The sequence below is a fragment of the Anomaloglossus baeobatrachus genome, chromosome 3 (genome assembly GCF_048569485.1).
Source record: "Anomaloglossus baeobatrachus isolate aAnoBae1 chromosome 3, aAnoBae1.hap1, whole genome shotgun sequence".
Taxonomy (NCBI): Eukaryota; Metazoa; Chordata; class Amphibia; order Anura; family Aromobatidae; genus Anomaloglossus; species Anomaloglossus baeobatrachus.
The window spans coordinates 216,147,288-216,161,245 of NC_134355.1; the positions used below are offsets into that span (position 1 = coordinate 216,147,288).

The following is a 13,958-nucleotide window of genomic DNA, read 5'->3' on the forward strand; positions in this document are numbered from 1 at the left end:
ATTCAAATTGAAGGCATACTGAACCAGCATGGCTACCACAGCATCTTGCAGCGGCGTGCTATTCCATCCGGTTTGAATTTAGTTGGACCATCATTTATTTTTCAACAGGACAATGACCCCAAACACATCTCCAGGCTGTGTAAGGGCTATTTGACTAAGCAGTAGAGTGATGGGGTGCTACACCAGATGACCTGGTCTCCACAGTCACCATACCTGAACCCAATTGAGATGGTTTGGGGTGAGCTGGACCGCAGAGTTAAGGCAAAAGGGCCAACAAGTGCTAAGCATCTCTGGGAACTCCTTCAAGACTGTTGGAAAACCATTTCCGGTGACTACCTCTTGAAGCTCGTCAAGAGTGTGCAAAGTAGTAATGAAAGCAAAAGGTGGCTACTTTGAAGAACCTAGAATATAAGACATATTTTCAGTTGTTTCACACTTTTTTGCTAAGTATTTAATGCCACATGTTTTAATTCATAGCTTTGATGCCTTCAATGTGAATCTACAATTTTCAGAGTCATGAAAATAACGAAAACTCATTGAATGAGGTGTGTCCAAACCTTTGGTCAGTACTGTGTATGTGTGTATATATATATATATATATATATATATATATATATATATATATATATATATATATATATATATATATATATATATAATTTTTTTATTTTTTTTTAGATACTTCCTGACATATATTCATTGACTATGATTTCATATATATCTTTCTCTATTTATGTGCTTAGAGTGCTTTATATAATCTTTATGTAAGCTTTACAAGATAATACTAACTGCTATATTTCTTTTTTAGCAGGTTCGTTCTTGATTCCACTTGTATCTACAGGCACCTCCATGATTCATCTCCTTGGATCTCACCACTATATTATAATCTTAGGCACTTATTTATAATTCATCTTTCTCCTGACTTTACTGTTGTCCTGTGCTTCTGTATTTGCCCCTCCTCACATCCATTAGTATTCCTTTTAACATGCAATTAATCCTTTAACCTCCCTAATCTGTGTAATTCATTCTACTACAATGTTATTTTCTGTCATTACATCTAGCTTCTCTCTTCTTGCAACTACACATGCTCCCAGTTGCCATAGCACTATGTGCACAACTTGTTACCCTCTTCTCGTACTATTGGCTACTTTTAGAATGGTACCGCTTCCTGTGACTTCAGTCTGACGCCATCAGCTCAACACATACAGACGACCCATTAGTCAAACTCCACTATTATCGTTAGTCTAGCACATGCGCGCTTTTCTTTAGTCTGAATCCTGCCCCCTATGGATTTTCATTGGTTACGGGCGCTATTTAAGCTTGGCGCCCTGTCACTTCATAGACGCTCACGGTGGACACCGCTGCTTCATACTGCTATTCCTATGTTATCACTGGCTCCATACATAAGGTGAGACAATGGAATCCCTATACCCATACCTCCCAACTTTTGCAGAAAGGAAAGAGGGACAAAGTAAGCGTTGTGCGCAGCGCGCCGCGAAAATTTTTTACCACACCCCCTAGCCACACCCATTTGGCAGTAAGGGTCATTCAGCAGATGCCCCAGACTGTTCGTTAATAATCATAGCAGCCAGAATTTTCTTATATTTCTATGTGTCACTATGACATGTTGCTTATTTGCGCCTATAAAGCCGTGTTCACATGCTGCATAAATTCTGCTTCTTTTTGTTTCTGCCGCTGTCTGCACCAAACTACACAATAACAATCTTCTCCGATTGTTCAATTTCTGCTGCATTTTTTCTGCCTTCTCTCCATTATTTATCTATCAAATGAAGGGACAATGCATAAAAAATACTGCAAACACACAATAATCAGAGGAGATTGTTATTGCACTCGTGGTGTGGACACCTGCAGAAAAAACGCAGCATTTACGCTACATGTGAACACTGCCTCAGTGATACATTTTTATTACATTTTTTAATGGGTTTTAATAAAGAAAAACAATAATTTGAGCCATTTTTTTTACGCCATTTACCGATTCCCACAAATAATCTGATCTCTGTCTTGTTCGGGTCGTTACAATTACAGGGACATGAAATATGTCCATCTTATTTGCTGATTTGTGATGTTTATTATTTTATAAAAAAAGTGTAAAAAAATTACATTATTCTATTTTTTTTTATTATTTTTAGTAATTTTATTAGAAGAAAAAAAAATCTCTTTTCCTCTCCCTCTAGAATAGAGGAGATAGAGACACTGCTCTATACAATGAAGCTCTGTGTCCTGTGTAATCTGCTGTATAATCAGAGGCTGCATTGTAGGTTTATTCATATAAAATCCTTTGTCTTATATCATCAATTCCTAGTGGCTCAACAGCTAGAGCAACTAGAAAAGCTAGGAGGCTGCTGGACACATGTTTAAAAGTTGCTGGTTTGAATCCAAGTTGGGGAAAATAAAAAAAAAGAATGAAACAATTTTTTTTCCTTATTTCTTTATAGTAGTTTTATGGGTACAAATGAATCTGACTCTTTCCTTCACCTACAAAGAGATGCAGTATTTATCTATCTATCTATCTATCTATGTATCTATCTATCTATCCATCTATCCATGTATCTATCAATCTATCTATCCATGTATCTATTATCTATCTATCCCTCTATTATCTATTATATATCTATCATGTATCATGAATCTACCCATATGTCTATCTATCATGTATGTATCTATCTATTATCTGTCATGTATGTATGTGTGTGTGTATATCTCCCTCTATCATCCATCCATCCCTCTATCATCCACCCCTCCATCTTTGCAGCTGAATAATCTGCTTCTGCTTTGTCTACTGCAATATAGAGGTCAAGATTACCAAATCTTCCATTCTTTTTCAATACAGGCAGTGGCTCAGTGGTAGAGCTGCTGCCTTTGGAACAATGAGCTTCACAGTCCCGGCCGCCCCGATAATCCAGAGCTGATGATAATTTAATTTAATTTATTCACTGCACTGAGGGGAGGAGCCATCAGCTGTGAGCCGCAGGACTGCGGGACACACCTCTAAAATCTGGGGAGTCCCGCAGAATCTGGGACGGTTGGGAGGTTTGCTGTACCTACATTTATACTAAATAAATAGTGTGTTTAATTCGATTAGCGCTTTGATTGAGAGTCTTTGTCACAGACTCTATTATGTCTGATCCTGCCCTCTGGTATTTCTATTGATTGTATGTGCAATCTATATCTGACACAGTGCTGTCTATCACTGCTCACATTGCCGTTTACTTCATGATTGCGGTCTTGTACATAAGGTGAGACACAAATAAAGGACACCAGTGAAAAAAATTCATAAGAAAAAATGATGGAAAAAAGTTATGAAAAGATACACAAATACCACATTATGGCATATATCTGTTGGCTGGCATTAACACACATTGTACTATGTATTTTAGTCAGTAATTTGCATAATTGACTTACCATTTATTCAGTAAACGTCCTCCTAAATATACATGCTTGTCAATTACGGACACTGCTTTAACCTGACAGAGCAGTACACATTGCTGCTTGTAATTCCATTTCAGTACTCACATTGAACATTTGTGCGAGGTGAGACGTAGGTCTTTTTTTCCATAACGTTTCTTCATAACCTTTTTCATAATCTTTTCATAACTTTTTTCCATCATTTTTACTTATGAATTTTTTTCACTGGTGTCCTTTATTTTACTTTCTCACTTGAGACAGTGTGCCTTTGATAGAATAATAATGAGCACTAATGTTAGTAACTTCTGGGTTTCTCCAATCCCTTTACACCTTCAGTCAGTTTCACCTTTAACTCCATCAATGCTGGTCCTCTTGATTTTCCTTTCCCCTTCCTTTTTATTCTTGCTGAATTTTTCTATTTTGCATTCTGTTAATATGTTTTGTATAATTTTGAATTTTTTTCTCATATTGGTAATTCTGATTTTGTTGTCAATCATAGTTGTCTGATGAAGGCCATCAAGTGGCTGAAACGTCACGTTTGCAACTTTTTCTGAAATTGAATTGATTTGAAGGATGCCTTGTATTTACTTGGAAATGAATGTGCAATGTCAGAATAAGATCTCATTCACCTCTCCGCTGCTATCGCTGTCAGACGCTGGATTTCAGCTCAATGTGCACAACCCCATAGTTTCGGTGATGCGCACTATGAAGCCGGGTGCATGCATCCTGGCTTCAAACTGAAGTAGTGCGCATGACTTAAAGTCCGGGATCATACTCACTGAGCCGAAATCCAGCGTCGGACGGCAATTGCAGCAGAGAGCAGTGAGTGAGATCATCCTCTGACACAGTGCATTCATTACAATGTTAGCATGCCCACAGGGTCGTGCTAACATGCTAATGGGGACGACTTGCAAGGGAGGCAACGCCCTTGGGATTTGTCCCCGCGATCAGTAGCATACGATAAAAGATCGTTATAAATACTTTTTCCAAAGATCCCTTTATCTATGCTAGTGTATACAGGAACGATTAAGCTGGATCAGCAATATGCACGCAGAACTGCTCGTGGTTCTGGGTGCATATTGGACCTGACAGGTTCACTTTAAGTAAACAAGCCAAGTGAGCTGTCATGTTTGGATGAGCCACAGGTAAATAAATTGGGTGCAAGGAAAAAGTTATAATTCAAGAGTAGCAAAAGTTAGAAACAAAAATACAACATATATAGGGGTGTTGTATATTACAATACTGCACAGATTAGCTTAAATTTGTCTTGGGGATTTCAGGGTCAGAAAACTTCTTTAAGCAGAAAAAGTGTATCACTAAAACATCTAGCTACAGTCATATGAAAAAGTTTGGGCACCCATATTAATGTTAACCTTTTTTCTTTAGAACAATTTGGGTTTTTGCAACAGCTATTTCAGTTTCATATATCTAATAACTGATGGACTCCATAATATTTCTGGATTGAAATGAGGTTTATTGTACTAACAGAAAATGTGCAATCCGCATTTAAACAAAATTTGACAGGTGCAAAGGTATGGGCACCTCAACATAAAAGTGACATTAATATTTTGTAGATCTTCCTTTTGCAAAAATAACAGCCTCTAGTCGCTTCCTGTAGCTGTTAATGAGTTCCTGGATCCTGTATGAAGGTATATTTGACCATTCCTGTTTACAAAATTCCAGCTCCGTTAAGTTTGATGGTCATAGAGCATGGACAGCACGCTTCAAATCATCCCACAGATGTTCAATGATATTCAGGTCTGTCTGGGGACTGGGATGGCCATTCCAGTACAATAAACCTCATTTCAATCCAGAAATATTACTGAGTCCATCAGTTATTAGATATATGAAACTGAAATAGCTGTTGCAAAAACCCAAATTGTTATAAAGAAAAAAGGTTAACATTAATAGTGGTGCCCAAACTTTTTCATATGACTGTATATGACTGCTCCAGTGTGATATTTAGGGTATGTGTAGATGACATCTTTTTCTGCTGCAACCTGCCTGAAAAAGTGCTCAATAAAAATTAAAAAAGGAAGAAACCTTTGCACATCAAAGTAAAAGTGATATGATGTGCATTTTCTGTTATCTTCAACTTTTTTCAACTGCTTCAGGCTTCACTTAGAAGCTTATTATTACTTTATAGTTTAACAAACAAATAAATGCTAGTGGCAAACCTGCTGGAAAAATAATGGGAATGACCCCAAAGAAAATGTTTCAGGAAAAATACCGTCAACATTTTCCTGAAACCACCGTCTTATAGCAAAAACTCGACTTTTGTAACATGCAGTGTGCACTGGCCTAAAGGCAAGAAACAGAAAAGACTCACTTGGCAGTGTTTCCCTTTAGTATATGTGTATTTTGTTTGTTAGATTGTGTTTAATTGCTTTTTTGTTTATATTATATCAGAGGCGGCAGGAAGAAGAGTACTATAATCGCTTGGAAGCAGAGAGGCGCAGGCAACATGAAGAAGCAGAGCGAAGGTTGCTAGATCCGGACGAGCCTGTTCTGTACAGACCTCCACTCCCTCAAGAATATGATCACCCATACCCATCTCTCTTGTCTAATGCTCCTCCTCTTCCTCCTCAACGAAATACTTCCTACCTCAAAACACAGGCCCTTTCACCTGACACTGTTTACACTGCCAAGTTTGTTCCATATACTGATGATGAGGAAGACACAAACTTAGCAGGTCAGAATAAGCACTCCAGTACTCGAAAATCTTATGGTGACCTCCTAGCTTTATCTAATCCACAGCTGTCTGCTGCACGCCAACCTCGTCCTGTTTCCGATGGTATCTTTCCTTCAAACTCATTCCAGCTAACTGCAGCCAATGCCAACAGTACTGGTATAAAAATAGGCCTGGCCCCTTCCACATCTAATGAAGGGAACTTTCTCCATCAGAACATCGTTAAAGGTACAGTTTCTAATATGAATGACTTATATCACAAATCTAAAATTTACCCCACCATTGTGATGTGCAGACTCTAGATGTTACTCAATTCTTGTGTTTTTATTTTTAATCTGTTTTCTATTCTGGCCCTAATTTAATATTTTTAAAAATATTAAATACCTCACTTTTTAAACCTTTGATGTTCTCCTAAACGGTACTTATCATTTTAACAAATTTCTGACATGTAATAGGCTTAGTCCATTTGGATTTGACTTCAACCATTCGCTAATACGATGGGAAAAGCACTCACATGAGTATTGGGCCTCCTTATTTCTATGAAATCTTCATACCTATTACTCTGCTGTGTTACAAAGAATGCACAGAAAGAAAGGGACCCCTCAGTTAGCTAAGCTCTTCTGCCACTTCATCTTCGGGATTCATGGGGTCTGAGCATCATGACCTTGCATTTCAAAATTTAGGAATGTCAGAGGTTTGCTGAAATGCTGAATACCTTCTTGAGTTTCAACCTCAGATAAAAGAAACATAATTATACAAAGTACTGTTGGTTTTGGCTACCATACTTTTACTACATGTGTTTTATTTAAGCCATAGCATGAGCTTTACTCATTTGTTTTACTGAGCTATTTCTAATTTTGTTTTTGTTTTTTTTTTTAATTTGCAAATTAGTGAACAAGTGTTTTTTGAAATACTAACCATTTCACTTTCAGTTTTCTTCTCACAGTCACATACATGCCTGTTATTGAATTAGACCTCATTTAAAGGCAATCTGTCACCAGGTTTTTACTACCGCATCTGAGAGCAACATAATGTAGGGACAGAGACCCTGAATTCAGCGATGTATCAATAAGGTTACTGGGTTCAGCAGTTCGAACATCATAATTTTTAGATTTTTGTTCCATGCAGCAGTGCTAAGAAAGCTGCCCTCTCCCACACTAGGCTTTCAACAGACACTACATTGACAGTGAGGTGCCAGACAGAGGAGAGGGGGTGCTGGACAACACAGTGACGTCATTTGCGTGAGCAGTGTTGGTCTCTAAATGCCGCCGCGTACTCTGAGTGCGCTGCTCTGTATTTCTGTCTTTGCTGATCTGAACCGGCAACAGAATGAATGCTGTTATTATGCAGATCACACAGGGAGCAGGGAGGGACAGCAGGAACAGAGCAACTCCTCAAACTGCATCACTGATGACACTTCTTTTGACGCAGGAGGCAGATGCTATGACAGTGACAGCAGCCTCTGCACCCTGATGATGTTTTGAGTATCCCAGCATGCACATGGATACTCAAAAAAAAGTGTCATCAAGACAATAGGAAGTAGGAGAGAAAAAAACAATAGTAGTTAATGTATTCAGGTAAGAGTAGGACATTTTTAATACAGCCATATTAGAAATTAGTTTAGATTGTGACAAATAGGTATTTTGATTGAAATTTCTTCATCGTTCAGATGACCCCTTTAAACGCTTTACGACTTAGGATCTACCAGTAGATCCAAGATAGTGTGTGTCCATTTAATGTGGGATTGGGTGACGAGCATTCATGTTTCTCCACATGTCAGCTAATCAGATTGCTGGCGTAGTGTTTCTGCTGGTCAAAGTGGTGCTGAAGCATTGTTCTGAGCAGCAGAAGTGATAGGACTGTGCCAGCTTCAAGTTCCATAAAGAAACTAGTAATATCAATGAAAAAATAAAAAAAAAAAAGTTTTAAAAATGAGAAAATTAAACAAAATTCAAATCACCCCCTTTTGCCCCATTGATAATAAAACAATTATTAAATACACATTTGGTATCGCCACTTTTAGAAATGCCCAATCTATTGAAATATAAAATAAATTAATCTGATCGGTAAAGAGCGTAGCGACAAAAAAAAAAATCAAAACTTCAGAAGTACGTTTTTTGGTCTCCACAGCATTGCAATAAAATGTAATAAGATGCTATCAAAACATCGTATCTGCCTAAAAATGGTGAATTGAAAACGTCAGCTCAGGCCTAAAAAATAAGCCATAATATAGCCCCAAATGGCAAAAAATTAGTACACTATGGGGAAAAAAGGTACACTCTCTGAAAAATGCAAAAAAAAAACCCCACAATTTATTTTTTTGAAACATTTGTGAATTTTTTTCACCACTTAAAAAAAACAAAAACAAAAAAACTATACATGTTTGGTATCTACACATTTGTACTGACCTGTGGAATCATACTACCATGTCACTTTTACCATATGCTGAACATGGTAAATAAACCCCCCCTAACAGCAATTGTACTTTTTTGCAATTTCACCACGCTTAGATTTTTTTCTCGTTTTTCAGTAAAACGTGATTGGCAGATTCAATAGTGTCATTCAAAAGTACAACTCGTCACTCAAACAACAAGTTCTCATATGAAAATCTTGATGGAAAAATAAAAATTTATGGCTATTGGAAGAAAGAAATAAAAAATGAAAAACGAAAAATCGCCAGGTGGTAAAGAGGTTAAGTCTGGAACCTTTGACAAGGGAAATATTAATGTATGTAGTGCTATTTTCCCTATTCAAACAATGGACACTATGGCAAATATGGGAAAGCCAGAACACGGATGTGAACAGAGCTTTCCCATGTCCAGTTTTTGCACTTTACTTCAGATGAATGATTTGCGGTGCCACGCAGAGGAGCTTTACCAATAGCAGCCACTGGCCATTCAGAGGCCAGCAGCAGATGTCGATGTATAATGGGTAGATTATTATAAGATGATGGACAAGATGAGCAGATTACTACAAGATAAGGATCAGGTTGGGAACACTCCTATATGATGTTGGCCAAAATTACTATATAGTACTAATTGTAAGACAATATTACTTAAAAAAAGGGTATATCATTTAAAAAAAAAAAAGAGCAAAATCGAGCATGACATGTTTTTTTACCACTAAAAATGTTATCTATACACACACTGAAATAAGCCAAAAAGTGCATGTTTCTTATAGTAAACAAGCGAAAAATGTTCAAACAACATAATCCAAAGGTGTGTAGAAAAACAATACTCTATCACTAAAAATGTTATTTTGTCTTGCAAAAAATGAGGCCCCCAAAATATTTTTTTTTTTTATGTGCGGCCCTTATACTCAGCTGAGTTTGAGACCCCTGGTTTAATAACTGTAGTAGTAACAGGACACAGAGCGGGTTGAACTTTCAAGTGTTTAATCCATAATAGACCTTCGCCTTGTTGATAGCAGAGTGAACATTATCTCTATACAAAACCTAATTCACTATACCAAGAATAATATGCCGATGCTACAACATACAAGGGACAAATATCGCCACGCCATGACAAGACCACATATTACCACCATACTGATCATTAACAAAAAACACAGTATTAATGCTATTATCACCAGTGATGGTTGTACATCAAATCTATTTTGATAGTATATAGTGTACATGTAAATCCAGTGACTCACTGTTGATGTTTCAAATTTAAGCAATTAGTCTTCTTTTTTTCTTTATCCAGTGCAAACGGCTATGACTTTTTCCAGCCTTGACTTGTCTCTGCAAAATGAAACTTAGAAGCATTTGTAGCTGATCACTTCTAGAGCAATCTTCCCACTTTTTCCTTCACTTCCACACAGCGCCCTGGTGCCCTACACAGTAACTGTAAAATATTTTACAATAGGCATGTCTCACTGTGGAACCCTTTCACAGTAGAGATGTCCCCCTTGTCTCCCAATTACTTTTAATTGATATGCTATCACTTTGGTAGGCCATATTGAATAGTAAAATTTTTATCTCTGCCCCCATACAGTAGTTATGTTAGTCTATATGCTCAAATACAACAGAAATGCCCTCTCCCCAATGGCAACCATAAGAGTCCACTTTTTATGCCTTGATACAGTTGAAATGTTGAAAATTGTAGCCCATTAATTACTAATTAACAATGTATGAGGCTACAAGAAGGACATTGTTAATGTACTGTATGTGCGTGTTGGCATTATGGCCTCCCATATTAGAAAACCATTTCCCCTTGTATGGCCCCATACAGTATAATGTCCCCCTCTGTGGCCTCTGCACAGTATTTCTCCCTTTGTGGCCCTCATACTATATAATGTCCCCCTCTGTGGACCTCATACATTATGTTTCCCTCTCTTGCCCCCATATAGTGTAATGCTCCCCTCTTTGCCCCCCATATACAAGCGCTATTCTTAAAAAGTTGGTATTCTATGTAAATTGTAAATAAAACAAGAATGCATTTATATGGTTATAAGAGATTTCCAAATTGTATTCACAATAGAACACATATCAGAAGTTGAAAGTTTGCAAATGAAATGGAAAATGTCTAAAGCGGGCTTTACACGCTACGATATATCTAACGATATGTCGTCAGGGTCACATCGTTAGTGATGCACATCCGGCCTCGTTTGACATATCGTAGCGTGTAGCACAAATGAGCGACTGTGAACGAGCAAAAATGGTAATGTCCTCCATTTGAGTCCCCATGCTGTATAAAGTTTTCTTTTTTGGCCTACACATAGTATACAGTTGTGCTCAAAAGTTTACATACCCCGGCAGATTTTTTTGCTTTCTTGCCCTTTTTTCAGAGAATATGAATGATAACACAAAATCGTTTTTCCCACTCATGGATAGTGGTTGGGTGAAGCAAGTTATTGTCAAACTACTGTGCTTCTCTTTTTAAATTATAATGACAACCAAAAAAATTGTTTAAAAGAACTGAGAGTCCATAGTTGTTGATACGTTTTAATGGCTAACTGAAAAGAAGGTAATAGCAAGCTTGTGAGACTACTCAGGTCTCTTCATCAGGCTCAGTATAACACAAAATCTGAAGAATCACATATTTATACACAACAGGACATAGAATAGTGCAGTAAATAATACAAGTTATGTGAAGCAGAACTATCAGTATGGGAAGAGGACAATCAATTGTGGCAGTAAATATTGCAGCAGTTCGTAGATAAGGATTGTGAAAGTTTTATTGCCTCTGATTGAGGTCTGGTCCAGAGTTGTGATGCCTCCAGATGGTCTGAGGAGCACATTTCTTAATTTATGTAAAATACATAAATCCATGTGACACATTCATCTCTGCTCTGAATGTGTCAAAGGTCATCATAATTTTCTATTCCCAAACTCTCCTGTCTCTCTGAGATTTTATAATTTCCTTTCAATACCAGCAATTTCATGTCCATGATTCTGTAGTCTGGGTTACAAAAATGTTTGGCCACAGGTAGATCTATCCTTTTTATCTCTTCAGATTGTGTTAAGCCGGCGTCACACGCTAGGATATATCGGGCGATATGTCGTCGGGGTCACGGATTCCGTGACACACATCCAGCATTGTTTGACATATCGTAGCGTGTGACAGCTACGAGCGACTGTTAATGAGCAAATATACTCACCTTATCGTTGCTCGTTGACACGTCGCTCATTTTCATAAACTCGTTCGTCCTTCTGCGCGCCGGTTGTTCATCGTTACCAAGGCAGCACACATCGCTCCGTGTGACACCTTGGGAACGACGAACTGCAGCTTACCTCCGGCCTCCGGCAATGCGGAAGGAAGGAGGTGGACGGGATGTTACGTCCCGCTCATCTCCGCCCCTATTGAGTGGCCGCTGTGTGACGTCGCTGTGACGCCGAATGTCCCTCCCCCTTCAGGTAGAGGATGTTCGCTGCCCACAGCGAGGTCGTTCGGGAGGTACGTAAGTGTGACGGAGGTTAACGACTTTGTGTGACACAGGCAACAAATTGCCCGTGACGCACAAACGATGGGGGTGGGTGCGATCGCTCATGTGATCATACGACATATCGGCTCTGGTGACGCCGGCTTTACCCTGAGTCTGTTGAAGAGACCTGAGTAGTCTCGAAAGGTTGCTGTATATTACCATCTCTTCAGTTAGCCATTAAAAGGTATCAACCACTGAGGACTCTGTTCTTTTAAACAATTTTTTTATCTTTTCTGGCTAACACGGTACAAAGATATACTTTACCAATGACAACCAAAAACATCCAAGTGACCCTGATCAAAAGTTCACATACCCTGGTGATTTTGGCCTGATGGCATGCACAGAAGTTGACACAAATGGGTTTGAATGGCTAAAAAGGTTCGTCGAACGGAGGCTCAGTTCGGCGAACGTTCATCGAACGTACGACGAACCCCTTCGAACCCCATTGAAAACAATGGCAGGCAAACACAAACACATAAAACACATTATACATGTACACATACAGTTAATAAACATTGCCATTACACTTACAGGTCCCCGCGACGCGTCCTGCACTCTGTCTCTTGCCACTTTTCCTTCCGATAATTGCTGAGTCCTCCCAGTAACCAGCACTGATGATAGGAACTTCCGTGACGTCAAAATAGCATCTGACCAGTCACGTGTCTATTATCTCATTGGCTACAGACTGGTCACATGGCTAGACGTTATGCTAGGTCCTGTCAGTGCATCTCTCCAGTACGCGGTGCTCGTTTGTGCATCTCAGTTTACCGGCGAGATGCTCTGGCACATGGTCGGCTTCCTCGTTCCTGCATGTGGGCGCTCTTTACATAGTCAGCCCACATGCAAGCACTGGCTGCCACAGCTGGTGAATTGCGGCACCGGGAATCACGTGATCGGAGCACCGTTGCTATAGTAACCGCCTGTCAGATTACTTTAGCAACGGTGGCAGTGGTGACATCACCGCTTACGGCCCGCAGCCTCTGCTCACTCTTACTGAGTGATTAGACTGCACGGGAGCAGCAGCGTCTTCCTCCCATGCAGTGCTGCTGTCTGATGTAGCAGAGCTGCATGGGTTGAAGGGGAAAGAAGACAAGGATCATGGAGGGGTGAGAGGGAGTAATAAACATGGAGTCTCTAAGTGTGTCTGTGTATTTATTTCTATTAAAGTATTTTTTCTCTGTGTGGTGTTTTTTTTTAACCCTTTATTGGAGATTCTTAATGGCCGGGTCAAACTTGCCTGACATTAAGAATCTCTGGCTTAATACTAGCTAGTAAAACAAAGCTAGTATTAACTCATTATTACCCAACAAACCACCCGGCTTCAGGGCTGCTGGAAGAATTGGATACAGAGCCAGATGATGGCGCTTCTATGAAAGCGCCATTTTCTGGGGCGGCTGCGGACGGCAATTCGCAGCAGAGGGGCCGAGAAAGCTCGGGCCAACCTGTGCTGCAGATTCCATTTCCCAGCTGCCTAGTTGTACCTGGCTAGACACAAAAATGGGGCAAAGCCCAAGTCGATTTTTTTTTTTTTAATTATTTCATGAAATTCATGAAATAATTAAATAAAGGGCTTCCCTATTTCTTTAGTTCCCAGCCAGGTGCAAATAGGCAGCTGGGGGTTGGGGGCAGCTGTACCTGCCTGCTGTACCTGGCTAGCATACAAAAATATGGCGAAGCCCACGTAATTTTTTTTTGGGGGGCAAAAAACTCTTGCATCCAGTCCTGGATGGAGTATGCTGATCCTTGTAGTTCTGCAGCTGCTGTCTGCTCTCCTCCATACAGACAGACAGCAGCGGCAGAACTACAAGGCTCAGCATCCTCCATCCAGGACTGTATGCAGGACTTTTTTGCCCCACAAAAAAATTACGTGGGCTTTGCCATGTTTTTGTATGCTAGTCAGGTACAGCAGGCAGCTACG

The 13,958-nt window shown here is 39.3% G+C and overlaps 1 protein-coding gene across 7 annotated transcripts in view; it reads left to right on the forward strand.

The window, feature by feature from the left end:
• AFDN (afadin, adherens junction formation factor) overlaps window positions 1-13,958 on the forward strand; it is a 1,370,646-nt gene that overhangs the window by 1,310,096 nt on the left and 46,592 nt on the right. For 4 of the 7 annotated variants that reach the window (XM_075339721.1, XM_075339722.1, XM_075339723.1 and 1 more), the window contains exon 31: window positions 5,836-6,118. In XM_075339721.1, coding sequence (XP_075195836.1) covers window positions 5,836-6,118 — 283 coding nt within the window. Of the gene's footprint in view, window positions 1-5,835; window positions 6,344-13,958 lie in introns of all 7 variants that reach the window. The other 3 variants (XM_075339717.1, XM_075339720.1, XM_075339719.1) reach the window with 1 other exon arrangement.